This window comes from Marmota monax, unplaced genomic scaffold (genome assembly GCF_021218885.2).
Source record: "Marmota monax isolate L192 unplaced genomic scaffold, Marmota_monax_Labrador192_F-V1.1 WCK01_AAM20220418_F8-fsc00001, whole genome shotgun sequence".
Lineage (NCBI taxonomy): Eukaryota > Metazoa > Chordata > Mammalia > Rodentia > Sciuridae > Marmota > Marmota monax.
In genome coordinates this window covers 33,714,216-33,739,968 of record NW_026693777.1, presented here as the reverse complement: position 1 = coordinate 33,739,968, position 25,753 = coordinate 33,714,216, and the positions used below count along the sequence as shown (strand labels likewise).

General features: G+C 39.1%; 3 protein-coding genes across 3 annotated transcripts; all 3 read right to left on the bottom strand.

Annotated features, from left to right (window-relative positions):
- Positions 1-603: 603 nt before the first annotated feature.
- Positions 604-1,578, bottom strand: LOC124104565 (olfactory receptor 11H4). The gene has a single exon (XM_046461584.1). The coding sequence runs from the start codon at positions 1,576-1,578 to the stop codon at positions 604-606; it is 975 nt and encodes a 324-aa protein (XP_046317540.1).
- Positions 1,579-11,614: 10,036 nt separating this feature from the next.
- LOC124104562 (olfactory receptor 11H7-like) lies at positions 11,615-12,565 on the bottom strand. The gene has a single exon (XM_046461570.1). It carries the CDS (start codon positions 12,557-12,559, stop codon positions 11,615-11,617), a length of 945 nt encoding a protein of 314 aa, XP_046317526.1. The 5' UTR covers positions 12,560-12,565.
- Positions 12,566-17,762: 5,197 nt separating this feature from the next.
- Positions 17,763-19,043, bottom strand: LOC124104015 (olfactory receptor 11H6). Its single transcript, XM_046460696.1, has 2 exons — positions 19,004-19,043; positions 17,763-18,772 (listed from the first exon to the last, which is right to left on the bottom strand). Exons 1-2 carry the CDS (start codon positions 19,041-19,043, stop codon positions 17,763-17,765), a joined length of 1,050 nt encoding a protein of 349 aa, XP_046316652.1.
- Between the last annotated feature and the right edge of the window lie 6,710 nt (positions 19,044-25,753).

Sequence of the window (25,753 nt, the reverse complement as noted above, 5' to 3'; positions counted from 1 at the left end):
TGGTTCCTACCATGCAGAGACTATCAGGAATGCATCTATAGTTGAACAGCATTGTTTTATTGTCTTGTTGCAGGGAAGAATAAGATATACAATGATAAACCATCAGCCATATTAGTAGGAGAGCATCTCACATTTGTTTCCAACTGGAAACAAATCCTATCATACTTGAAATTATTGTAGTTATAAATCTCAGTATTATTTCTCTATAATCCAACGCAACTAGGATTTTATATACCAGTGGTACAATTAGATAGATTTCTTTTTATTCCCCCTTGGAGTTTTAACAAGAGCTTTTCAGCTTTTGATTTGTTTTTTCAATGTTAATTATAATTGAGTCCTCATGCACAAAATCATCCATTTTATCTTATTCAGCAATCCTGTCTGATCTTTCCAATCAGGACAGGCTTGAACAAATTTCATTAGGTGTTGAAGACTGGTGCAGTAAGGTTTAAGTAGTCAGTACCAAAAATATATTTATACTGGGCACAATTCCAGGTGAAATATATGATCTCTGACTACTTAAACTGAGGACCAGGTGGCACTGAAAGAACTAATACACCTCCACCTCGCTCTTCATTATAACTTGGGTTATGCATTCTTGACTCATAAGTTTTTACCAATTCTCATTCCAAACAAGACATTTCTTAGGGCAAGTTTCATGTCCTTATTACGAAGACTATAGATCAAAGGATTAAAAAGGGGAGTCATTACTGAATATACTAATGTGACAATCTTCTGCATCAAAGTTGGGATGCCATATGTGGGGCTCACATACATTACCATGACTGTCCCATAGAAAAGAGACACCACAACTAAATGAGAACCACAAGTAGAGAAGGCTTTTCGTTGGCCAGCTGCAGAAGGGACCTGAAAAACAGCTCTGAGCAACAGAGTATAGGATCGAAAAATGTACATAATAGTAAGAAAGAGGACAAGGGAACTCTGAGCATAAAAAATAGTTTCAGTAATGGTAGCTGGGGCACAGGACAAAGTCATCAATGGGTCCATGTCACACAGGAAGTGATCAATGATATTAGAGCCACAGAAAGGGAGTTGGGAGATGAAGAAAATGGGGACTGGATATCCAAGAAATCCAATGAGCCAACATAAGGATACCAGTGTGCTACAGAGCCTTCCAGTCATGATGGTAGGGTAGTGCAGTGGACTGCAGATGGCCAAGTATCGGTCATAAGCCATGACTGCCAGGAAGAGACATTCAGTGGTGCCCAGTGAAAAGAAGAAATAGAACTGGAGGAAGCACCCAGAAAATGAGATGGCCTTGGTCTTGGAGAGAATGTTGGCTAGCATGTTAGGAACAGTGGAAGAAACATACCAGATCTCAAGGAAGGCAAAATTTCCCAGCAGAAAGTACATCGGGGTGTGTAGCCGTGGGTCACATCTAACTGCACAGATGATGGCGCCATTTCCCAGCAAAGTCAAGATATATATCATCAAAAACAACGAAAAGAGGAAAATTTGTATCTTCCAGCAACCAGGAAATCCCAGGAGAACAAACTCGGTCACAGTATGTGATGCTGATCTGTTCATGGGACCTAAATCTATGAAGAAGAAAGACATGAGTTTAATCCAAATGTCCTTGCTTTCAACCTGTCTCTCGGACTTAAAATCTCTTTACTGAGGAGGAAACTTGAGCTTACAGGAAACTATATGAATATTCTGAGACCAACTGGAAACAAATCCTATCATACTTGAAATTTGGTTATAAATCTCAGTATTATTTCTCTATAATCCAATGCAACTAGGATTTTATATACCAGTGGTACAATTAGATAGATTTCTTTTTATTCCCCCTTGGAGTTTTAACAAGAGCTTTTCAGCTTTTGATTTGTTTTTCCAATGTTGATTATGAGTCCTCATGCACAAAATCATCCATTTTATCTTATCCAGCCCAAACTAGACCTTTGGTAACAAGAAATCAGTACACCACCACATGGAAATAAAACTCACAATAGGACATTGGCCTTTCAGAACAGTCTAACCAACTGAATTGTCATAGACATTATTATATCCACCACTGAGAGCTGCTCTTAAATTTTCCTTTAAGGGTTTTATTTTTAAATTTCACTTTGGCCAGTTGAATAACACCTAAAAAAATCCTTATTCTATCAAATATCTTTACTTCAAAGAATAAGTATTGTTTTTCAAATATCTTTACCTATTATATGTTCATTTTAATGTTTTTTTTTTCATTTAATCCTCACAACAAGCCTATGAAAAAAGTAATATTCTTATCCTCATTTAACGATGAGAAAACCAAGGCACATAGAGGTTAAGTGTTTTTTTATACACACTATGCAAAACAAAAACAAAAACAACAACAAAAAAGAAAACAAACCAAAAAAACAAGACTATCTTACTTATCATTTTCAAATCCCACCTAGATGTAACAAAGGAAATTATGTTGTTGATACAAGGGTTTAGTTTATTTAGTAAGCTTTCTGGATGATAAAAATAAAGTTTTTTTTTTTTTCCTAAAAGAATCTGAGATCAATGGGGTTTTAGCTACAATTTTATCTGTTGGAATTAATTTTACTGAAAGAAAGAAAAGGGACATTTTGAAATACTTGGATAGCAAAGGACTTATGTATTTAAGAATTGAACAAGTAAAATTTATAAATACTTATGTTTAAACCAATCTTGTAACTGGTTAGTATTTAAAATGAACCCATTAAGAGTTTTTAAAAATATGGTAGTTTCAATATTGAGCTTTTGTTAATTTCAGATTTCTTGTCTTGTGTATTGGAGGTCAGTAACTTTTCCAGGAATGCAAGAGAAAAGAATTTGAAAGACAATTAAAAAACACAGAATTTGAAGGAAGGCTCATATATGATCCACTTCAATATCACTAGTCCCTTGTTCATAGTTTTAAAGGAAGCACAAAAATGGAAGTTTTGAGCATCCAAGCTCTAATGTTGTCCAGCTTTCCAATTATTGGTGAATTCAAATACATTTGTTTAACATATTCCTTGACTTAGCTGCTCAACAGGTGATTCATTTTTTCTGCTTGAGGTCAGGGACCAGTCCAGGCTCATAGATTTAAACCGTAAATGAGAATTATGAGGTCTGAGACTCCTGTCATTTGTTCTGAGAAATGGACTGTGCCTGCTTAATGTGACTAACAGTTCAGGATGCCGTCCCTTGTACACTGACAACTTCACACCACATTTCATCTTTTCTACCACCACACCTTGTAAGAGATTTATCAGCAGCAACGTTATTATTCTTTTTCCTCACATCTCTGGGAAAAGTGTAGCTACTTAATGAAATAATCAAAGAGGAGGAGAGTTTAAAGGAAAAGCCTGAGTAATCAATTCCAGAGTTTTCACATTGATTATAATGAACTGACTCAACAAACTTCTACATAATCCCATACTCTAAAATTACCAAAATTACTTTCTGGAAACAGTGAGGTTAGTAGACTAAAATCTTCATCATTTTTATGCCATAAACGTAATGTTTCTCATGTTTTTGAGATTCATAAATCATTATCTGGCCTACAATCCTAGGGAAACAGTTTTTTTAAAAAAAATATTTTCCTCTCCAGTGCAAGAAAACAAACAATGAATTTATCAACCCACCAGTCCACCTACTGCAAGTATGGTAGCTTACTTAGATAGCCTCCTTCCAAATGACCTTCACTTAGTATGTTCTCTTCATAGGTAGCCTGAGAGAAGAAACATGTCACTTGATTATTCCTGAAAAATGAGATTGTTTTCTGAAAGATTATCTCTTATAATCTTAGCTATGAAATCATAGAATTGAAAGAAACTGTATAATGATCCGTTCTAACTCCTCATTTTACAAGTGTGACTCAGCCATGGGGTGTAATTTTTCATTCAATGAGTGTGTGTCCTGTATTCACATACGGAACTTTTATATTACACTATTACATTACCTCCTTTGAACTTCTCCAGACTGATAAAGTAAAAGGCACTCTGTAATGCACTACAGAAGGGGTTGTAATAGGGACCCTCAGTCTTTTTCTCTCACACATGCAGACGGCTTTCCTGGATTAGCTTGGAGAGAGGGGTGGGTATGGTGGATTTGAACATCACCTCAGCATCAAGCATCTCCTCCCTGGCTCTATGAGAAAAAGTCCAGGTAACACCAGGCATTGTATGTGGTTCATTGCACTTCATTTCTGGAGGCTCCAGAGACTTGTTTTCTAGGAGTCTGCAGAATCATTTGACATGTGAAAGATATTAAATCTGTTTCATTTCAGGAATTACTGTAAAACACCCCTGGGTACCTCCCCAAGTGATCTCTGAGGCTTTCCTTCTTCCCCTGGAGTGCATTCTATTTCTAACCTTTGGGACTTGCCTTGTTTCTCTCTATATTAACTCTAGTATATAGGCTAGCGTTAAGGAAAGAGAAGATCCAGGGGAAATACCAGATAAATTTTAGGAGGATTTCTATTGGAAAGAGATTGAATTTCATTAAGGAATCACTTTCCAGGGGATCAATGGTAGTTTTATGTATGACTACAGTTCTAATACTGAGATGTTTGTGAGAAAACCTTTCCTCTCTAGCTTAAAATACTTCAACTTAAACAGAACTCTATATTCTCTTAGTTACTTGAAGATTAAGTCCATTGGCAACAACATCGATAGAACTAGAGATCATTGTATTAAGTGAAATAGGGACAGAAACACAAGTACTCTATGATCTTACTCATGTGGAATCTGAAAATGTTGATCTATCTCATAGAAGTTGAGATTGTATGTGAAATTGATATTCAGTGACACTCTTCACACTTACAGGACGTCTTAGTTGAGACATGAGAGTCTAATTTTTTGACAAGCTTTTAGGTAATGTTGACTTTGCTAGTTCACAGGCTATTAAGTAGCAATCATCTAGATCAGTGATTTTCAGCCTTGTCTTCTCATCTTAGCACCACTGGGGAAAACTCTTGATATCCAGGATTTATGGTAGACAAATCGGAATCTCTCATGTGAGCCCAGGTATCAGTGTTTTTTGTACTTCTCCAAGTGACAAGTGGTTCTCCTACTTTAATTTGCATATGAATCACCTGGAGGATTGTGTTATGTTGCAGATTCTTATTCCAAAACTCTGGAGTATTACCTGAGATTTGGAATTTTTGACTAATTTCCAGATGAAGCTCTAGTATTTTAAGTTGCAAGGCTCCACACACAAAACAGAGGATGGACTCCTTTAATGAGTAGTGGGGGATAAGAAAATCAGGTAGCTTATATTAATGACTCATAAAAGTTAAGAGAACTAACTTCCAGCAGGCAGCAGTGGCAAATGTTATGAGACCAGGATTGCATTCCCTTGGATTAGAAAGAATTTCAGATTGGAGAAGAGTAGGAGACCAAATATTTCCAAGAGTGGGTATTCTGATGATATAGAATTCTGAATTAGTTCAATTGGTTCTACTAAAACCATATGTGGTTATGCATTTACATGCATATATATGCATAGTAATTTACATCAGTATTAATTCTGTTACTTGTGGGCAGAGGGATTGTGGAGGGAGGGTGAGTACTTTTGCCTTTAATTTTATACTATCTGTGTTGTTTGAAAATTTTATGATAAGCATGCATTATTTTGCAGTAAAGATTCATATTCATGTGTGGATTTAAAACGTATGTTTCATAAGTACTAAAATCTAAACAGTTAATGATTTTATGACGAATCCATATTTACTTCCTGGGAGTATTGGTTCAAGAACTGGCCCACTGACACAGTTTTACAAACTGTTCCTTTCCCATGTTATTCTGAGTCAAGCACTTTGCTATTGTTTGGACTAAAAAATAAGATACTGTCTTTTTCTTCAAATGGTTTATAGTCTAAGGAAAGAGACACAGACACATAAGACACGCTTAAGTCTCTTATGACACCTAGATGACACATGGAACAGTTTGGTGATGTGAAAAAGGCTTTCCAGAAGTGATTCTGTGTTGAATATTAATGAAAGAGCAAGTGTTTGCCAGACACAATTACAAATTCAACATCTAGTAAGTTGCAGCAATAGGATGCTGTGAGTCATTGAGTTTTATAAAAAACATTTTCTATCCCTCTGAGCTAATGAATTCAGCTGGATTACTGAACTATTAGGGCTGGTTTAGGAAAAATTGAGATGGGCAGTTCAAGTTTGTCTTTGGCACCATCCTAAGCTGTGGGATGCCGCCCTGCCCATGAGCTAAGTATCCCCTCTCAGCCTTGAATAAAGGGGATGTTGGACTGGCATTGCTACCTGTTGGAGGCCGCGATCAAGTCAAGATGGCGCCTGGCAGTTTGCCAGGAGGAGTGGTTTGTGAGGCAACGCCACCAAGCCATCAAGATGGTGGGGACTCCTTATTGGCTGATTGCTGTATCTGTAGGGGAGCAATGCTATGATTGGATGATGCTGATTGAGTCAAGCTGTATGTAATCAGTTAGATATATATACTTCTGCTGTTCTGCAATAAAGCAGTTCCCACTTCAACCTTCACAAGTTGCTTGTCACCTCCCGGTTATTTTGCCCAGCAGGACTGCGGAAGCTACCCACGCGCTGTGCAAAGCAAGTGGCCTTTACCTCCGCTCTCAATGAAGTGCTTCAGCTCAGGACTTGAGCGTTACCCAATGGGATTGGGCAACACCTTTTGAAACCTTATCTCCTGACTTATTTGGTTAGAATATTATATAAAATGCCTTTTCGCTATAAATAAAGGGGTTCCAGGTGCACTCACTCTCTTGCCTTCCAGTGTGGAAGAGTGCTGCAGTCCGGCTGCAGCAAAATAACCGGGGCGGGGGGCGGGGTGACGAACAACTTGTGTAGATTGATACAGCAGGAGTGGGAGCCTTTATTGTAGGACAGGAGGGGTATTTATACATTCTACACAGCTTATCTAATTAACATAAACTCTATACAGCAGTCAACCAATAAGGAATCTCCACACTTAATGGCTCGCTGGCGTTATTTCACAAACCACTCCCTCTGGCAAAATGCCAGGCGCCATCCAGACTTGTTTACAGACCCTAACATTTCTCTGGCAAAGTGCCAGGCGCCATCCTGACTTGTTTACAGACTCTAACATAAGAGGACCTTGGGGTCACAGAGCCGACAGCAACCTCCGCTTTGTGAAAAATTGCTTCCTTGTCCATGTGGTCTTTTCGCTGCCAGCCCAAACCATTCAGAGTGATCCCAATTCCATCGCTAGTATGGGACATGGGCGATACTAAGCAGATTTTCTGATTCTGTTTCCCACCTTTTTTAGGCCCCTCTGCCCATCCTGAAGCATAGTGTTCCTAATCACCCAGGGGGATTTTCAAGGAGATACTTCTTAGTCTGTCAGGCAAGAGCTTTTCTTTCTTCTAGGCTATGGCAAAGTTTCAACATTTATATCTGTTAACTGTCTTATTGCACAATTTAAACTTAGGGTATAAACTTAAAGGAACTTTATTTTTCTTCCCACCATGTCTATTTTAAACACTTTCTGATGATCTATTTAACTCCACCTATGGCTAATGCCTTGGGCCAGTATAATAGTTCTTATGATTTTGTTTAGTACTAATACATGATCTTCTCATCCAGATATTGTAAAGTCCAGTACAGTCTAAAATAAGAATTTTAATTTTAAATTCAAGTTAAAACTTCTCCAGATTGGGTTTAATCCAAGCTTAGTTTATTTTGTTCCCTCTGATCTTTTATTCTTTCTCCCTATATTACTATGATGCTTCCAGTTACTCTAAGTTCAAGGTTGGGGAGAAGTTGAGAAGTCAAGGCCAAAAGGCTATTCCTTGACTGGTGTAGGTATGGATACACACACACACACACACACACACACATGTTTGTGTGGGTAGGGGGGCTCCCCAGTGTTTTTTCACTGACTTGCTACTTACAAACTTCTTTCATCCTGTTTTCTGGTGACCTACTTACTCCCTGTGGACTCACTTTTGGAATTGCTTTACTTCTCTGAGTGGTACTTTTGGGTGGAATCCCTTTCAAAATGGCCCAAGTTATCTTCCATGGGGTCTAATGAGGTCAGATAAGGGCATTCTATATATCATGGAAATAGAGTTTGCTCTTGCTGTGTGCATCACTCCAGCTCTGCTTTCAGAGCCAACTCTTTCACAATCAGCACTTTTTTTTTCAGATATGAATCAGGGACAGTCCAGTGTCTATCAACTCCAGGGGACAAGGCCAAATCCTCCGAGTGGTCCTTTTGATGTGCCTGTCACTTCACTGAGAGGAATTTCCTAACTATAACTCTCACTGAAGTTATCCTCACTCATGGATTCAGCCTGATTTCCAGCCTCCCCTAATACACAGTTGATAAGGATTATGAACTAATAATTGTGAAGTTGGAGTCACACTTAGTGAATCCAACAATGATGTGTTGTCAAAAATTCAGGACAGCTGGGTGTGGTGGTGCACATCTGTAATTCCAGTGGTTTGGGAAACAAAGGCAGGAGGATTGCAAGTTCGATGTCAGCCTCAGCAATTTAGGGGGACCCTGTCTCAAAATAAAAAAGAAAAGAAGAGGACTGGGGATGTGACTCAGTGGTAAAGTGCTCCTGAGTTCAATCCCCAGTAACCCTGCTCCTCCCCCCTGCCAAAAAAAAAAAAAAGAATCCAGGACAACAGGCATGTTGTTATGTGTTTTATTACAGAATCAGTAGACAATCTGTAAACAAATAACTGATTTATCTCTTTAAAAAGTTATGTGGACAGAGTATCTTTCTGGAAGTAGAAATTAAGATTTTTTAAAAGTTATTTTTTTTCTGTAGGTTTGGAGCTCATCTTTTCCCCCTGGAACACATTTTTTTTTTTGCTGATGCATTATAATTGTACATAATGGTGGGGTGTTTTGTTTTATGTTTGTATATGTATAAAATATACAATATAATTGGTCAATGTCATTGCCCAGTATTTCCCCTTTAGATCCCTCCCTCCCTCCCCCATACCTTTCCTCTACTCTACTGAACTCTCTTCAATTTTCATTAGCCCTCCCACTCTGCTTCACCTTTATTTTCCTTTTTCCTTCCTGACTTCCACATGTAAAACTGTGACTCTTGACCTTCTGAGTTTGGCTTATTTTGCTTAATATAATATTCTCGAATTCCATCCATTGTCCTGCAAGTGACATAATTTCATTTTTATTTATGGCTGAATTAAACTCCATTGTGTATATATACCACGTTTTCTTTACCATTCTGTTGATGAACACTTGCATTGTTCCATAGTTTAGCTAGTGTGAATTATGCTGCTATAAACATGGGTGTGCTTGTATCACCATAGTATGGTGACTTTAATTCTTTAGGATAAATACTGAGGAGTAGCATAGGTGGGTCATATGGTTATTCCATGCCTAGTCTCTTGAGGAACCTCCATACTGATTTCCATAGTGGCTGTACTAATTTATACTGGTGTCCCACCAGTGGTGTAAAAGTGATCCTTTTTCCCCAAACCTCTCCGGCATTTCTTATTGTTTGTATTCTTTTTTTTTTTTTATTGTGGGTTGTTCAAAACATTACACATTTCTTGACATATCATATTCCACACTTTGATTCAAGTGGGTTATGAACTCCCACCTTCACCCCATACACAGATTGCAGAATCACATCAGTTACACATCCATTGATTTACATATTGCCATACTAGTGTCTGTTGTGCTGCCTTTCCCATCCTCCCCCCTCCCCCCTCCCCACCTCTCCCCTCCCCTCCCCTCCTCTCTCTCTACCCCCTCCACTGTATAACCCTGAGGGTCTCCTTCCATTACCATGCAATTTCCCTTCTCTCTCCCTTTCCCTCCCACCTCTCATCCCTGTTAAATGTTAATCTTCTTTTCCTGCTCTTCGTCCCTACTCTGATCTTAGTTACTCTCCTTATATCAAAGAAGACATGTGGCATTTGTTTTTTAGGGATTGGCTAGCTTCACTTAGCATAATCTGCTCTAATGCCATCCATTTCCCTGTAAATTCTATGATTTTGTCATTTTTTAATGCAGAGTAATACTCCATTGTGTATAAATGCCACATTTTTTTTATCCATTCGTCTATTGAAGGGCATCTAGGTTGGTTCCACAGTCTTGCTATTGTGAACTGTGCTGCTATGAACATCGATGTAGCAGTGTCCCTGTAGCATGCTCTTTTTAGGTCTTTAGGGAATAGACCAAGAAGGGGAATAGCTGGGTCAAATGGTGGCTCCATTCCCAGCTTTCCAAGAAATCTCCATACTGCTTTCCAAATTGGCTGCACCAATTTGCAGTCCCACCAGCAATGAAGAAGTGTACCCTTTTCCCCACATCCTCGCCAGCACTTGTTGTTGTTTGACTTCATAATGGCTGCCAATCTTACTGGAGTGAGATGGTATCTTAGGGTGGTTTTGATTTGCATTTCTCTGACAGCTAGAGATGGTGAGCATTTTTTCATGTACTTGTTGATTGACTGTATGTCCTCCTCTGAGAAGTGTCTGTTCAGGTCCTTGGCCCATTTGTTGATTGGGTTGTTTGTTCTCTTATTGTCTAATTTTTTGAGTTCTTTGTATACTCTGGATATTAGGGCTCTATCTGAAGTGTGAGGAGTAAAGATTTGTTCCCAGGGTGTAGGCTCCCTATTTACCTCTCTTATTGTTTCTTTTGCTGAGAAAAACCTTTTTAGTTTGAGTAAGTCCCATTTGTTGATTCTAGTTATTAACTTTTGTGCTATGGGTGTCCTATTGAGGAATTTGGAGCCCGACCCCACAACCACTCCATTCAAAATATCTTCAAAAAAAATAAAATACTTGGGAATCAACCTAACAAAAGAGGTGAAAGACTTATACAATGAAAACTACAGAACCCTAAAGAGAGAAATAGAAGAAGATCTCAGAAGATGGAAAAATATACCCTGTTCATGGACAGGCAGAACTAACATCATCAAAATGGCGATATTACCAAAAGTTCTCTATAGGTTTAATGCAATGCCAATCAAAATCCCAACGGCATTTCTTGTAGAAATAGAGAAAGCAATCATGAAATTCATATGGAAAAATAAAAGACCCAGAATAGCAAAAACAATGCTAAGCAGGAAGTGTGAATCAGGCGGTATAGCGATACCAGACTTCAAACTATACTACAGAGCAATAGTAACAAAAACAGCATGGTACTGGTACCAAAACAGGCGGGTGGACCAATGGTACAGAATAGAGGACATAGAAACCAATCCACAAAACTACAACTGTCTTATATTTGATAAAGGGGCTAAAAGCATGCAATGGAGGAAGGATAGCATCTTCAACAAATGGTGCTGGGAAAACTGGAAATCCATAGGCAACAAAATGAAACTGAATCCCTTTCTCTCGCCATGCACAAAAGTGAATTCAAAATGGATCAAGGAGCTTGATATCAAATCAGAGACGCGCCGTCTGATAGAAGAAAAAGTTGGCTATGATCTACAGTCGGTGGGGTCGGGCTCCAAATTCCTCAATTGTTTGTATTCTTGATGACTGCTATTCTGCCTGGTGTGAGATCCTGAAAACACATTTCTGAAACAGGAAGCTCATCAAAATATGATTAGATAGTGAATTTGATTTACACAAAAGGACTATGATGGCTATAATTAGCCTTCAACTTGTGCAAAGAGTGTCACTGAGTTATTCAAACCCTATTCATGAGCTGTGGATAATTTTCATACCACAGATGACATGATGGAGGGCACATTTCATGTCCTTGTTGCGTAGGCTGTAGATGAAAGGGTTTAAGACTGGTGTCCCCACAGAGTATATCAGTGTGATGATCTTATGAATAGCAAATGAGTTGTCAGATGTGGGACTCACATACATCACCATTATAGTTCCATAGAACAGAGACACCACAACCAAGTGAGATCCACAGGTAGAGAAGGCCTTTTGTCGTCCAGCTGAAGAGGGAACCTGCAGCACAGCTCTGAGGACCAGGGTGTAGGATCCAAGGATATACAAAATGGTGAGAATGATGATGAAACAACTCATAGAATGAAATACATGGCCTACAATGGGTGTTGGATCACAGGACAATTGCATCAGAGGTTCCACATCACACAGAAAGTGATCAATGATGTTGGCACCACAGAAAGGAAGTTGAGAAATGAAGAAAATGGGAATAGAATATGCAAGGAAACCAATGAACCAACAAAGTGACACCAAAATACCACAGAGCTGGCCAGTCATGATGGAGGGATAGTGCAGTGGGTGGCAGATGGCCAGATACCGATCATAAGCCATGATGCAGAGGAAGAAGCATTCAGTTGTGCCCAGGGAAAAGAAGAAGTAGAACTGAGTGAAGCAGCCAGAGAAGGATATGGTCTTAGTTTTCCAAAGAAAGTTGACCAGCATGTTGGGTACTGTACAAGTCACATACCAGATTTCCAGGAAGGAGAAGTTGGCTAGGAGTATGTACATAGGAGTATGGAGTCGGTGGTCCCACCACACTGCACAAATGATGGCCAGGTTCCCAGTCAGAGTCAACATGTAGACCAAGAAAATCACTGAGAAAAGGGTGATCTGCATTTTCCAGGGACCAGGAAAGCCCAATAAGACAAAATGTGCCACTGTAGCTCTCTCTGACTTATTCATGATTCCCTGACTCTGGAGAGAAAATAGACAGATAATAATGATTTACTTTGCTGCTGAAATGTCTTGAAGCTTTTCTTGAGACAGGGAGTTTGACTCATGCAGGCAAATGTACTGGCTATTCTAAAACAAGTCTCAAACAAATCCTGCCCTATTCTGAATGTGCCCTTTGGCCTCATTATTTTTTTTTCCCATAAATTCTAGGTTGTTTGAATTTGCAGTGGCACTAGATAAAACTCAGTTAAATTTCATCCTCCTTAGCTCAGTGGTAGAGTGCCTGCTCTATCATGTGCTAGGCCATGGTTTTCATCCCCAGTGCGAGAGTGGGCAGGAGACAGAAAATTTGAAATAGAGGCAAAAATGATTTGTTTTATATGTAATTTGTTTTTCATTGAAAGCTGCTCATACACGACAATTATATAGTGCTATTCACTTCAAAATATGAGGACATGTATTCATGTATGCCATCATTTCTTCTTTCTTTTCTTTTTTTTTTTTTTTTTGTTCTAGAGACTGAAATCAAGGGTGATCCACCACTGAGCTACATTTTCATGCCCTTTTTAAAAATTTCTATTTTGAGACAAGGTCTTGCTCAGTTGCCAGGCTGGCCTTGAACTTGTGATCCTCCTGCCTCAGCCTCCCAAGTCACTGGGATTATAGGTATGTCACTGCATACAGTTTATGCCATCATTTTCAAAAGATTTGAATTTTACAAATTATAGTGGCTTGTGCTTTGACATTATTTCAGATTTTTTCTGGAGCTATTTCCATTAGGAAAATTCATCTTCAATCAGTTTTTTAAAATACTAGAAGAAAACCAATGAGGATATACACATGGAATTTTAAAAATATATTTTGTTTTACCCAATTAAAGAGATTTATATGGTGCTGTAGCTCATTTAGAATTAGGTAATTAATCATTTTCTTTTAGCAAAGAAAAGTCATTATTAGTCATTCCCTGATGATTAATTTCACATGGTAATTAATCATAATTCATACACATTTAAAGAGAGGCATTTCATTGGAAGACAAATGTAACGTGAGAGGTACTGGAGAAAAAAATTTACAATAACAAAAGAGTTTCTCTTTTAAAGCTTTTTCTATTAATGCTGCCAGAATTTTCCCTTAAAATACATTATTTGGGAAATTTTGTTTTAGTTCATTTAAAAAAAACCCTCAATATTCAGAGTAACAAAGTACAAGACAAACATGTTATTTCAAAAATTAATTTCCTCACATTCTAAAAATTTTCCTTGTTTCCTTAGGAGATCATTACCAAAGAAGATATCTATCTATCTATAGATCTACAACAAAGGCATGCTGTCCATTTACAACTACTATTACTTCTACTACACACACACACACACACACAGACATATATATATTTATTTATTTATTTAATGTGGTGCTGAGGATTGAACCCAGTGCCTCACAAATGCAAGACAAGCACTCTGCCACTGATCTACAGCCTCAGCCCAAGAAGATATATTTTTAAGAATCAAAAACAACTCAGAGAAATTAGTGCAATGGTATTTTTAACATATTGTGATAGCCAAAAAATTTTTAACAAGATACTGTTAACATTTTTGATTGATGAGATGAGTTAGACTTAAACCTTCTTTATGTGTGTGTGTGTGTGTGTGTGTGTGTGTGTATACACATATCTATATATAAAATTTATAGTACTCATTGAATGTAAATAAAAAAAACCTCTCCTGTTATTGAAATCACATTAAATAAATAAATATATTTATGATTATGCAGCTGTTGCAGGCTCAATAAATTAGTAGTACATTAAGTGAACTATGAAACCAATCTAGAAGCAGCACAACCTCCCTGTTGAGCTGATCATGTTAAAGCAGGCTGTGATCTGGTGGACCAGAAACCATGATAAGAAGGAAACTGAAAGATGAGGATAAATGACTTTTGATTTTTCAACTAGGATGATTATTAAGAACTAAACAAACCTTAATTGAAGGTCATTTTAGTGAGGTTCCATGAAAGAATGATTCCCTACTATAGGAATTGTACACATTTTCCATCTTCCCAGGCAAGAAATTTCTCAACCGGAGGAGAGAGCAGAGAGCAGCTACTTACCATCGAATGTAGCAGCATCAGCAAGGATTCTGAATTTAGATTCATAGACTTTGACTCTAAAACTAAATGCATGGGACTTAGTTTATGTGTTCCAGGTACAGACTACTTTTGCTGATATTAGAAACAACAAACAAACTTGTAGAAAAACTTTTAGTAGCAGGGAAAGCATGATAAATGAATTTCACAGATAATTTCAATGTACTTTAAGATGTATTTCCTAATATATCCATCATTAAACTCTGTGAAATCTTAGCCTTCATACACATGAATTTGACTTTTTCTTTTCTTTTTTAATGTCACTCTTTCCAGGTGCAGATGAGTAATGGAATGGTTAAAGAAGATAGAACTGAGAGTAGACAAAAACAAAACAAAATAAAACAAAACACACCATATTATTCCAGTCTCAGTGGATAGAACTATTTCCATACCATTTTGCTCAACTTCTCTACAAAATTAGAAACTTTCTGGGTGCCTCAGCCATTTCCCAAGAGGGGGAAGACCTGGAATGACTTTGTGAACACTCAGGGCACTGATTTTTAGAGTGCGTGAATTCCATGGTGATCTAAACACTCTGAGGAATTTTATTTTCCCCTAATACCACAAATCTTTCCTAGATGATCCTGAAGGACATCTGCACGGAGGGCACAGAGATCTCTCCTTTCCTGGCTTTAAGGTGGAGGTCCAGTGTGAGAGCTTCTTGCATGACTAATTTTACTTGCCTTGTACCCTAAGATCCTATGGGCCTATTTTTCACTGTGTAGAGATTCTGTGCTGGTCCTACTTATGCCTCATGTTTGCCACTGTTGAGAATTCACAGGTCTCTCTTCCAGTGAGCCTGTAATTTTCCATGTTGTCCATAGGGACTTTCTTCTTTCTTGCCTGGGGCTTTCATTGATATTCTTCAATAACTTGATCTATGGGGATTATTAAAAATAGCATGCTACATCAACTTGGGGAGACACGCTGTGGTCTCCTTAAGCTCAAGTTTCTCAAACAGGGGATGGATTATTGTGCCACAGGATACAGAGTCCCCAATGAAATGTCTTTCTGAAGGGCTAATTTTACTCAGAAAAATAATTTTATATGTTAGGGATTAAAAAGTACAATTTATGATTTTTTTTAAGATAAAACTTTGGACTTCAAAGAAATGTCACAGCCAAATGCTCCATGTCCTCTGACCACTGTTGCCAAACTTGCAAGAAATACAAACTTGGTAGAAATACACTAAGAGCATTACGCCTCTTAGCATTGGTGGCCCGGTTTCCTTGCATTTCTCATTTCATTGTGAAATGGTCATAACTAAAACGGTGAACTCTCATTTTAGAGGAGTGGTCCTTCCGCTGATGACCTTCCTGTTTCAGGATAGGTTTTGGGTATAAATATGAAATTCATTAATTTTCTCTGAATACTTTTATGACCAAGACTTTGCCCTGTAGCCTCCTGAGAGGAACACATTACCTATCCTGTACAAATAAAAATATATTGAGGGTATTGTTATTCCATATTACACAAGATATGAAGGTTATCACATTGACTTTGGAGGAAACAATATGAATAAAGATTCCAGATGAGAGTAAATGTGTTTGAGGTGAAATAAGAGGGCTGATCATCATGAAGTGTAAGGCTCACACTGTGGGTCAGTAGGAGAGAAGAGTGAATGGGACTTTGGGTTACAGAAAGAAAGTTTTCAATTATTCCTAAGTGATAGAGGCATGAAGCATAAAAGGGTGATGAATACTGTAAGTTTGGTGTGAAAGACAGCTTCAAACTAGGGAAGATGTCCATTCCTAGCAGTTTTTTTTTTTTGTGGCTTCTCAATCTGTTATCTTTAAGAATATTTATTTAATGAATTTAAAAGATTACACTCTTTTCCAAGGCTTCAGAACACATGCAATTAATTTCTTACATCAGCTAAGGTTAAGACAAGCAAATAAAATATACATAATAGAAAAAGGATGTATGTATGTAAACATGTACACAAACACATGTATTGTTGATTTTATATATATATATATATATATATATATATATATATATATATATATGAACAAAATGTAATTACTCAGTGAGGCCATGTCTGTTAATGCATGTTAAAAATATTTTATTGAGCATTTATCACCAATGAGCTGAAACAGAACTGCTAAGGGATTGTGAAAGATAAGTTTTTCCCTCTCCTTATAAGTATGAACCAGAACACATTTACTGAAGCCATTCTCTACTATTATTATAAGTAACTAAGGTCAAAAATGACACACTTAGGGGCTGGGGATGTGGCTCAAGCGGTAATGCGCTCCCCTGGTATGCGCGGGGCACTGGGTTCGATCCTCAGAACCACATTAAAAAAAAAAAGATGTTGTGTCCACCGAAAACTAAAAAATAAATATTAAAAAATTCTCTCTTTCTCTCTCTCTCTCTCTCTCTCTCTCTCTCTCTCTCCTATCTCTCTCTCTAAAAAAAATGACACACTTAGTATGTAAATTACCACAGCTTCTATGGAAAAAAAGTATGGAGTTTCCTCAGAACACTAAAAAGAGAGCATTTGTATGATCTAGCAATCTCATTCCCCAGTATATAACCAAAGAAAATGAAGTCAGGATACAAGAGAGATACCTATACATTGGTATTTATTGTGGCACTATTAAGATAGTTAAGATATGCAATCAGCCTAGGTGCTCATCAATAGATGAATGGATAAAGAATATATGGTGTGTGTGTATATACATGGTGTGAGTATATATGTATGCACATATATGTATGTATATACACACAAACACATATGAAATACTGTCATTTGCAGCAAAATGAATGGAACTAGATGACGTCATTTTGTTAAGCAAAATAAGCCAAATATAGAAAGTGCAGTATTGCTTGTTCTCTTTCATATGTATGAGACCCCGGATTCAATCCCCAGGACCATAGGGGAAAAGAAGTTGACCTGAAAGTAGAAGAGGGATTGCTAGGGATGGGGAAGTATGGGGGAGGGGGAACAAATGTAAAAGGTGGATGAACATGATCAGTAAATTCCATTATTCTGTACAATAAAAATAATTCTTTAACCTCTTAAAAGAAAAGTGGCCTATTCAACATTTATTTCCAAGTGGTCTCAGCTTTAACTAGTTATTAATCCCAGGACTTTTTTAAGGGCATTTTTCATGTCTTTGTTTCGGAGACTGTAGATAAGGGGATTTAGGAATGGAGTTCCTGCTGAGTAAACCAAAGTGACGATCTTTTGCATTCCTGCTGGGTTCCCTGATGTAGGGCTCACATACATCACCATAAGGGTTCCATAGAATAGAGACACTACCATTAGATGGGACCCACATGTAGAGAAAGCTTTAGTTCGACCAGTACCAGAGGGAACACGAAGCACAGCTCTGAGTACCATAGTATAAGATCCTAGGATGGAGAGGAAGGGCCCAAAGATAATCATTGAGTTGAAGGTGTAACAGATAAGCTCAGTGGAAGGAGCAGAGACACAGGCCAGGGCCAACAATGGGCCTGGGTCACACACGATGTGGTCAATGATGTTAGGTCCACAAAAGGGAAGTTGGGAGATGAGGACGATGGGGACTGGATAGCAGAGGAATCCACTCACCCAGCACACACAGATCAGGGTTACACAGAACTTCCTAGTCATGATGGATGGGTAGTGTAATGGACGGCAGATGGCCAGGTACCGATCATAAGCCATAACTGATAAGAAGAAACACTCTGTTGTACCCAGTGAAAAAAAGAAATAGAATTGGAGGAAGCAGCCAGAGAAGGAGATAGTCTTAGTCTCAGATAGGATATTGACCAGCATGTTTGGGACAGTGGAGGAAGCATACCAAATTTCTAAAAAGGCAAAATTTCCCAGGAGGATGTACATTGGTGTGTGGAGTCTCCTGTCCCATTTCACTGCGTAGACAATAGCTCCATTCCCCAGCAAGGTCAGGAGATAGAGAACCAGAATTAATGAGAAGAAGAAAATCTGCATCTTCCTTTGACCATGGAAACCCAGGAGGATGAATTCAGTCACAAAATGCACTGTTCTATTCTGGGATCCTAAAGCTGTTAGAAAAACAGAAGTAACCAAGAAGTGAGCAATGAGGTACTTTTGTAGGTTTTGCTCATACAATACTGGAAAATGTACTAAGTGTTTTTACACCATCTCATTTAGTTTTCCTAATGAGCCTTTGAGTTGTAGGGAGGTCCACTCTATCCTCCTCTTTCATAGATAAGAAAATTGATATTCAGAGAGATTTAAGGGTTTCACTTAGATATGTGCACTCAGGAAATCCTAGAAATACTGGTATATTTGGAGATGGATTTGGAATAGACCTCATTTAATTTCAAATGTTCCTATAATACCGAGTCTTAGTAATGTTTCATCTTTAATGGTAAAAATCATTGCCCCTTGTATATTCTATGTATGAATACAAACTTTGATCTCATCCTTTCACTTCGCTGAAAAATTTAGTATAAATATGAAAAACAACTGCCAAATGATACCTCCAATAAAAAACAAGTAAGATTGGAACTGTGGGATCAGAGTCTTGAGCCCACTTACATTTGTTACTTTTAGGGAGGTGCTGCAGAACACCTCCGAATCTGTAAAACATTGTGAGAACTACCTATCTAGTTCTCTCTGGATCAGACTCTTCCCAAGTAGTGTCTGGATTTGGTGAACAGTCCAGCTCATTCCTCTCCTGAGGAACTCTGGTTGTCTCCGAGTAGTTCATGTTGAGCAAAATTGGTTTCCTTTTATTAATTTTACACATTGATTTTGGCACTCCCCAGGTAAATTTAAACTCTCCTGAAGCTGTACAAAGGAAATCTAATTTCCCTTTCGTGATGGTGATGGTGGGGTCTTAAGTAATTGAATTCAGGTGTTATATCACTTGTACATGATTTCTTTTGTGGACCATGGTTTCCCCTGGCTTCATCCCACCCTCACTGCCCAAACTGCACTCTTCTATGTTGTGGCTTGGTTTGTGAGACACCTTGCTGCTGGGTAAGTCTGTTTCTCTAGTATGTAAAACCATGTGCCTTCATTTTTGCTAGAATTAAGCCCTAAACTCTATACTAGATCTCTTTGTCATCTTACTTTTATTTTAAGTATGCGTTAAATAATTAATAGAAGGGTCTCTTTAGGATGTGCAGAGACCAGAAAGATCTTTCTGATATTGGTTGCATCAAGAGTTGAGACCAGACTAAAGAAGTGGATATTTTGCTAACAACCTTCTTAAAATATTGGTTCAGGCTTATTTCTATGACCTAAAGTTTCTTGGTTAAAGTATGATATTTGACTGAGTAAGCCAACATCAGTATTTTAGATTTAACAATATATTGCCTTTAAAAGTAGGAAAATTGATCACATTATTTATTAATGTCACTGTGAAGATACTCACAAAATTCCATAATTATGCCATTTATACAATCTGCAGAAATCAAGAGGTTTGCTTCTTCGTACTTGATCAAACCTGGACAAATTCAGAATGATAAATGTCTTATTGCCAAGATATTTAAATTTACAATATTTTTAGATATTTAAATTTACAATATTTTTAGAATAATGAAAACATTTATCTAATGAACATGATTTTAATGAAAATGTACATTTTCTCCAAGTGATTTAGTTCAATGGATTATAATTATGATGACCACATGTACTGAAATTTCCAGAAGAATTTTAATTTCAAATATACTTTCCATAATAATACTTATATTTACCAGACTACATGCTATCATTCTGAGTTTGAAAATAGCTCGCAATAAAAAGGTTAGGTGCTGAATTTAAATTGTAGCACTTTATTTATTTATTTAGGCACTTGACAAATATTTATTTATTGTTAATTATTTTCCTATCATTGTGGGGTACAATAGTGAACACAAAGAATAAAATTTCTCCTCCATTACAAATTTATTTTGCCAAAGCAATCAAGAATGCTGCTACAGGGCTGGGGTTGCAGCTCAGTGGTAGAGCACGCCTAGCATGTTTGAGGCACTGGGTGTGATTTTCAGAACTGCATAAAAATAAATGAATAAAATAAAGTTCCATTGACAACTAAAAAAATATTACAAAAAAAATTCTGCTAAATCATTAGTCCCATGCATAGATAATTTCTTGAGCTGTGTGTTTTGCAGTGTGCCCATCTGTATACTGTAGGTCATAAAAGATATTTATTCCAGTTAGGAATACTTAAATAAATCTATAGTGCAGCTGGCATGACAACTTTTATTTAGTATCAAAACAGATATTGAGGCTTTTTAAGACACTACGCAATAACATGAGACACAAATTAACTTACCCTACTCACAGACCAGGAAATTCTTGGTACCTTCCAATGCATTGTGTGTGACCCGGAACCAAAACTTGAATCTTGACTCCTACTTTGGTAATTATTTTATTTCATGCTAGTCAAGATCTTATTGACATGTTTTTCTGCCAGAGTGAAATTTTAGCTATATAGGATCAGAGAAAGATAGATAAACTACACAGATGATTCAAAATCTCACTGCATCATTTCTATAACATACACCTCTAAAGTACATCTATTAGCAGATCACAGGGAAAATTTAAATTCACCTCTTTTGTCTTTCTGTTCATCTCAAAAGATAGTACAAATGCACAGTTGGAGAGAAGAGGACAAACAACCATGAAATCCATTTTGTATAACTGAGAAGGGAGCCAGACCCTCCTCTACAGCTTTAACCACTTATGGGAATTTAAGTCCACTGGCCCTGAAATAAGTTCTTTTTAAATTATAAGAACATGGATTCATCTTCTTTTAAAAATTTATGTTTTTGAGGTTAATGTATAGGCAAATCCAAAGGAAAAGAGAGTCCACTGACCGGTTTCTTTCTTTCTTTCTACTTACTATTTGTCACTTGCAACAACTCTAAAAAAATAACAACCTGCTTTAATTGCTCCTGTTGGAAGATAATTTGTTCATCGACTAATTTACAAAGTGGTACAAGGTCACGCATATTTTACCTGAAAGGAATTTAGTGATTCCTCAAAAATATCTAAGACATTTGAACACCACTTTCCATGAGTTGTAGCGTGAGCCCTTAGTGTGTTTGTGTCACTCCAGGCTCCCTTAGGGGTACGATGGGAGAAGTGGAGAACCTAACGTGTTCTGACAAAGAACAAAGCAACAAAGAATTTAAGGATTTGCAGAAGAACCGCCTGCTCTTGTCATCTTGAATGAAGTGGGAGAGTGGCTCTCAGATGCAGGCTGACTTCCTTACATACCTGATAGCATTTCTGACTTGGAGAGGAAGATATGAGAGAAACTCAGCCATAAGAATCTTCTCCTTGGGCTGGGGATGTGGCTCAAGCGGTAGTGCGCTCGCCTGGCATGCGGGTGGCCGGGTCCAATCCTCAGCACCACATACAAACAAAGATGTTGTGTCCGCCGAAAACTAAAAAATAAACATTAAAAAATATTCTCTCTCTCTCTCTTTAAAAAAAAAGAATCTTCTCCTTTATATAGTAAAAAAGTTGACTCATGGATGGAAAATATTATTTGCAACTTGAGAGACTTAACATCTTTTAGTGCTCTGAGCCAAATGAGCTGTGTTTTATAAGTCAGTGATTATTAAGAGTTTACAAATCTCTCCAGAATAGGATCCACAGTTCCCCCATGTGTCTTCAGGGAGCTTCCCAGTTCCTTCCCTGTGCCTCTGTTTCTGTGTATGCATTACATTCTACCTGTATCTGTTTATATTTTCCCCAGGGGTTTGACTAGTGAGACAAAGAGGCAAGGAAAACTTTTCTTTTTTGTGGAGATATTCTCTCTGTAAAGAACAGATATTTCTGAACGGTGGGGTAGGGTTTGGGGGTGGCAAGGGAGAGGTTAATGGAGGAGGAGAGAGAATGGATGTGTAGCCAAGTGTGCATGTGTGCAAGTGGGATGTTTTCAAAACATACTCTTCAAAATAGAATTGCATCATTCATTCAGCCATAGAACAGGTAATTTCAGGCTGCCATTCGCCTGTGGCTTGCAGACAAATTACTCAGGCTCAATGCTAAATAACCCGCGGAAACTGCTTCTTGGAGCCTGCTCCTATCAGAACATACACCGAGCACGGAGCGGCCGAATTCCGGCTCCCGGAACTGCTCTGGCCCAGGGATAAAGAACCTGTGGAAACTGCTTCTTGGTCCGGGTCCTGCTGAATAGTGTGGAGGTAAATACCAACTGAGCCTTCATAGGCAGTGGCAACAGGACTGAGACAGGGCTTGTGAGGGCCAGTCAGGATTCACCCGTTGCTTTGGTCACCCGGCAAAGGGAACGAAATGCTGCCATTCGCATGGGATACCAACATGGCAGAGATCTGATGTCATCAGAAAGCGGCGGAGGAGAGAACTTCATCGATACCAGCGGTGACAGAAGCAGTTGGTCTCCTGGTAAAGAAAGTGAGTCACAAACACCTGAGTCTCTCTCACTTTGTCATCAAGCCAGAGGGGCAGAGCAGAGCCGCCACCCGCGCCCGGAACAGGCCCAGCGACCTGCCGGCGTGGTAGTCACGACACCCCAATTGGAGTAGGGGCAGAGCAGAGCCGCCACCCGCACCCGCAAGGTAGGCAGACCTGTGACCGATCGGCAGGACAGGCCCAGCGGGCGTGGTAGGAGGGGCAGGGCAGAGCTGCCGCCCGCACCTGCAAGGTAGGCAGACCTGCGACAGACCGGCGGATCAGGCCCAGTGGCCTGCCGGCATGGTACACACATCACCCCAATTGGAATAGGGGCACAGCAGAGCTGCCGCCCACGCCCGGAACAGGCCCAGCAACCTGCCGGCATGGTAGTCACGACACCCCAATTGGAGTAGGGGCAGAGCAGAGCCGCCACCCGCGCCCGAAAGGTAGGCAGACCTGCGACTGACCAGCGGAACAGGCCCAGTGGTGTGCCGGTGTGACAGACACGTCACCCCATTTGGAGTAGGGGCAGAGCAGAGCCGCTGCCCGTGCCCGCAAGGTAGGCAGACGTGCGACCGACCGGTGGAACAGGCCCAGTGGCTGGCCGGGGTGGTAGGCACGTCACCCCAATTGGAGTAGGAGCAGAGCAGAGCCTTCGCCTGCGCCCGGAAGAGGCCCAACGGTCCGCGGGTGTGGTAGACAAGTCACACCAATTGGAGGAGGGGCAGAGCAGAGCCACCGCCCTCGCCTGCAAGGTAGGCAGACCTGCAACTGACCGGCGGATCAGGCCCTGTGGCCTGCCGGCGTGGTACACACGTCACCCCAACTGGAGTAGGGGCAGAGCAGAGCCGCCTCCCGCGCCCGGAATAAGCCCAGCGACCCGCCGGCATGGTAGACACGTCACCCCAATTGGAGTAAGGGCAGAGCAGAGCCGCCGCCCACGCCTGCAAGGTAGGCAGACCTGAGACAGACCAGCAGAACAGGCCCAGGGTTCCACGGGCATGGTAGACACGTCACACCAATTGGAGGAGGGGCAGAGCAGAGCCGCCACCCGCACCTGCAAGGTAGGCAGACCACCGCCCGACCCTGCAAGAGAGACTTTTCAACTATACAAGAGCAATATAAATATATAGGGGGAAAAATTTTCAAAAACACAACAGTTTCACCAAGCACAAAGAAACGCGAGCAGTATGAAAAGACAAGGAAAGAAAGGACCACAAGCAATGCAGGTCAACTCAACTTTAGAAGAGGTAACAGATGCAGAAGATGAAATGTCAGATAAAGAATTCAGGATATACATGCTTCAGATGATCTGGAGTCTCAAGGAAGACATTAGACAGCAAAATCAGACAATGAAAGATCACTTCGACAATGAATTACACAAACAAATCCAGGAAGCAAAAGATCAACTATACAGGGAGATAGAGGTTATAAAAAACAAACAAACAGAAATCCTAGAAATGCAGGAAGCAATAAACCAACTTAAAAACTCAATTGAGAATACTACCAGCAGAGTAGAACACTTAGATGATAGAACATCAGACAATGAAGACAAAGTATTTCAACTTGAAAAGAACATAGACAGCTCAGCAAGACTGTTAAGAAACCATGAGCAGAACATGCAAGAAATATGGGATAACATAAAGAGACCAAACTTAAGAGTCATTGGGATACAGGAAGGTATAGAGGTCCAAACCAAAGGAACGAGCAATCTATTCAATGAAATAATACGAGAAAACTTCCCAGACTTGAAGAATGAGGCAGAATCCCAAATCCTAGAAGCTTACAAGACGCCAAGTGTGCAAAATCATAAGAGATCCACACCTAGACACATTATAATGAAGATGCCCAACATACAGAATAAGGAGAGAATTTTAAAAGCTATAAGAGAAAGGAAGCAGATTACATTTAGGGGTAAGCCAATCAGGATAACAGCTGATCTTTCAACACAGACTCTGAAAGCTAGAAGATCCTGGAATAACATATTTCAAACACTGAAAGAAAATGGGTTCCAACCAAGAATTGTGTTTCCAGCGAAATTAAGCTTCAGGATGGAAGATGAAATTAAAACCTTCCATGATAAACAAAAGTTAAAAGAATTTGCAGCTAGAAAACCATCTCTTCAAAACATCCTCGGCAAAACATTACAGGAAGAGGAAATGGAAAATAACAATGAAAACCAACAGTGCGAGGTAGGACAGTAAAGGGGGGGAAATAATCAAAGAGGAAAACAAACCATGTTTAGTAACATAAATAAACAAATATGGCTGGAAGAACAACCCATATCTCAATAATAACCCTAAATGTTAATGGCTTAAACTCACCAATTAAGAGACACAGGTTAGTAGAATGGATCACAAAACAAGACCCAACAATATGCTGCCTACAGGAGACGCATTTGATAGGAAAAGACATACATAGGCTGAAGGTGAAAGGTTGGGAAAAATCATATCACTCATATGGACTTCGGAAACAAGCAGGACTGTCCATACTCATATCAAATAAAATAGATTTCAAGCCAAAGTTAATCAAAAGGGATAAAGAGGGACACTACATACTGCTCAAGGGAACCATACACCAACAAGACATAACAATCATAAATATATATGCCCCAAACAATGGTGCAGCTATGTTCATCAAACAAACTCTTCTCAAGTTCAAGAGTCTAATAGACCACCATACAATAATCATGGGAGACT

Excerpts from the sequence above, each read along its gene's own strand:
- LOC124104565 (XM_046461584.1), bottom strand. The coding sequence starts at position 1,578 with ATGTCTTTCTTCTTCATAGATTTAGGTCCCATGAACAGATCAGCATCA.
- LOC124104562 (XM_046461570.1), bottom strand. The coding sequence starts at position 12,559 with ATGAATAAGTCAGAGAGAGCTACAGTGGCACATTTTGTCTTATTGGGC.
- LOC124104015 (XM_046460696.1), bottom strand. The coding sequence starts at position 19,043 with ATGATTTTTACCATTAAAGATGAAACATTACTAAGACTCG. Across the intron at positions 18,773-19,003 it reads TGAAACATTACTAAGACTCG|TATTGTATGAGCAAAACCTA; the intron begins GTATTATAGGAA and ends TACATTTTCCAG.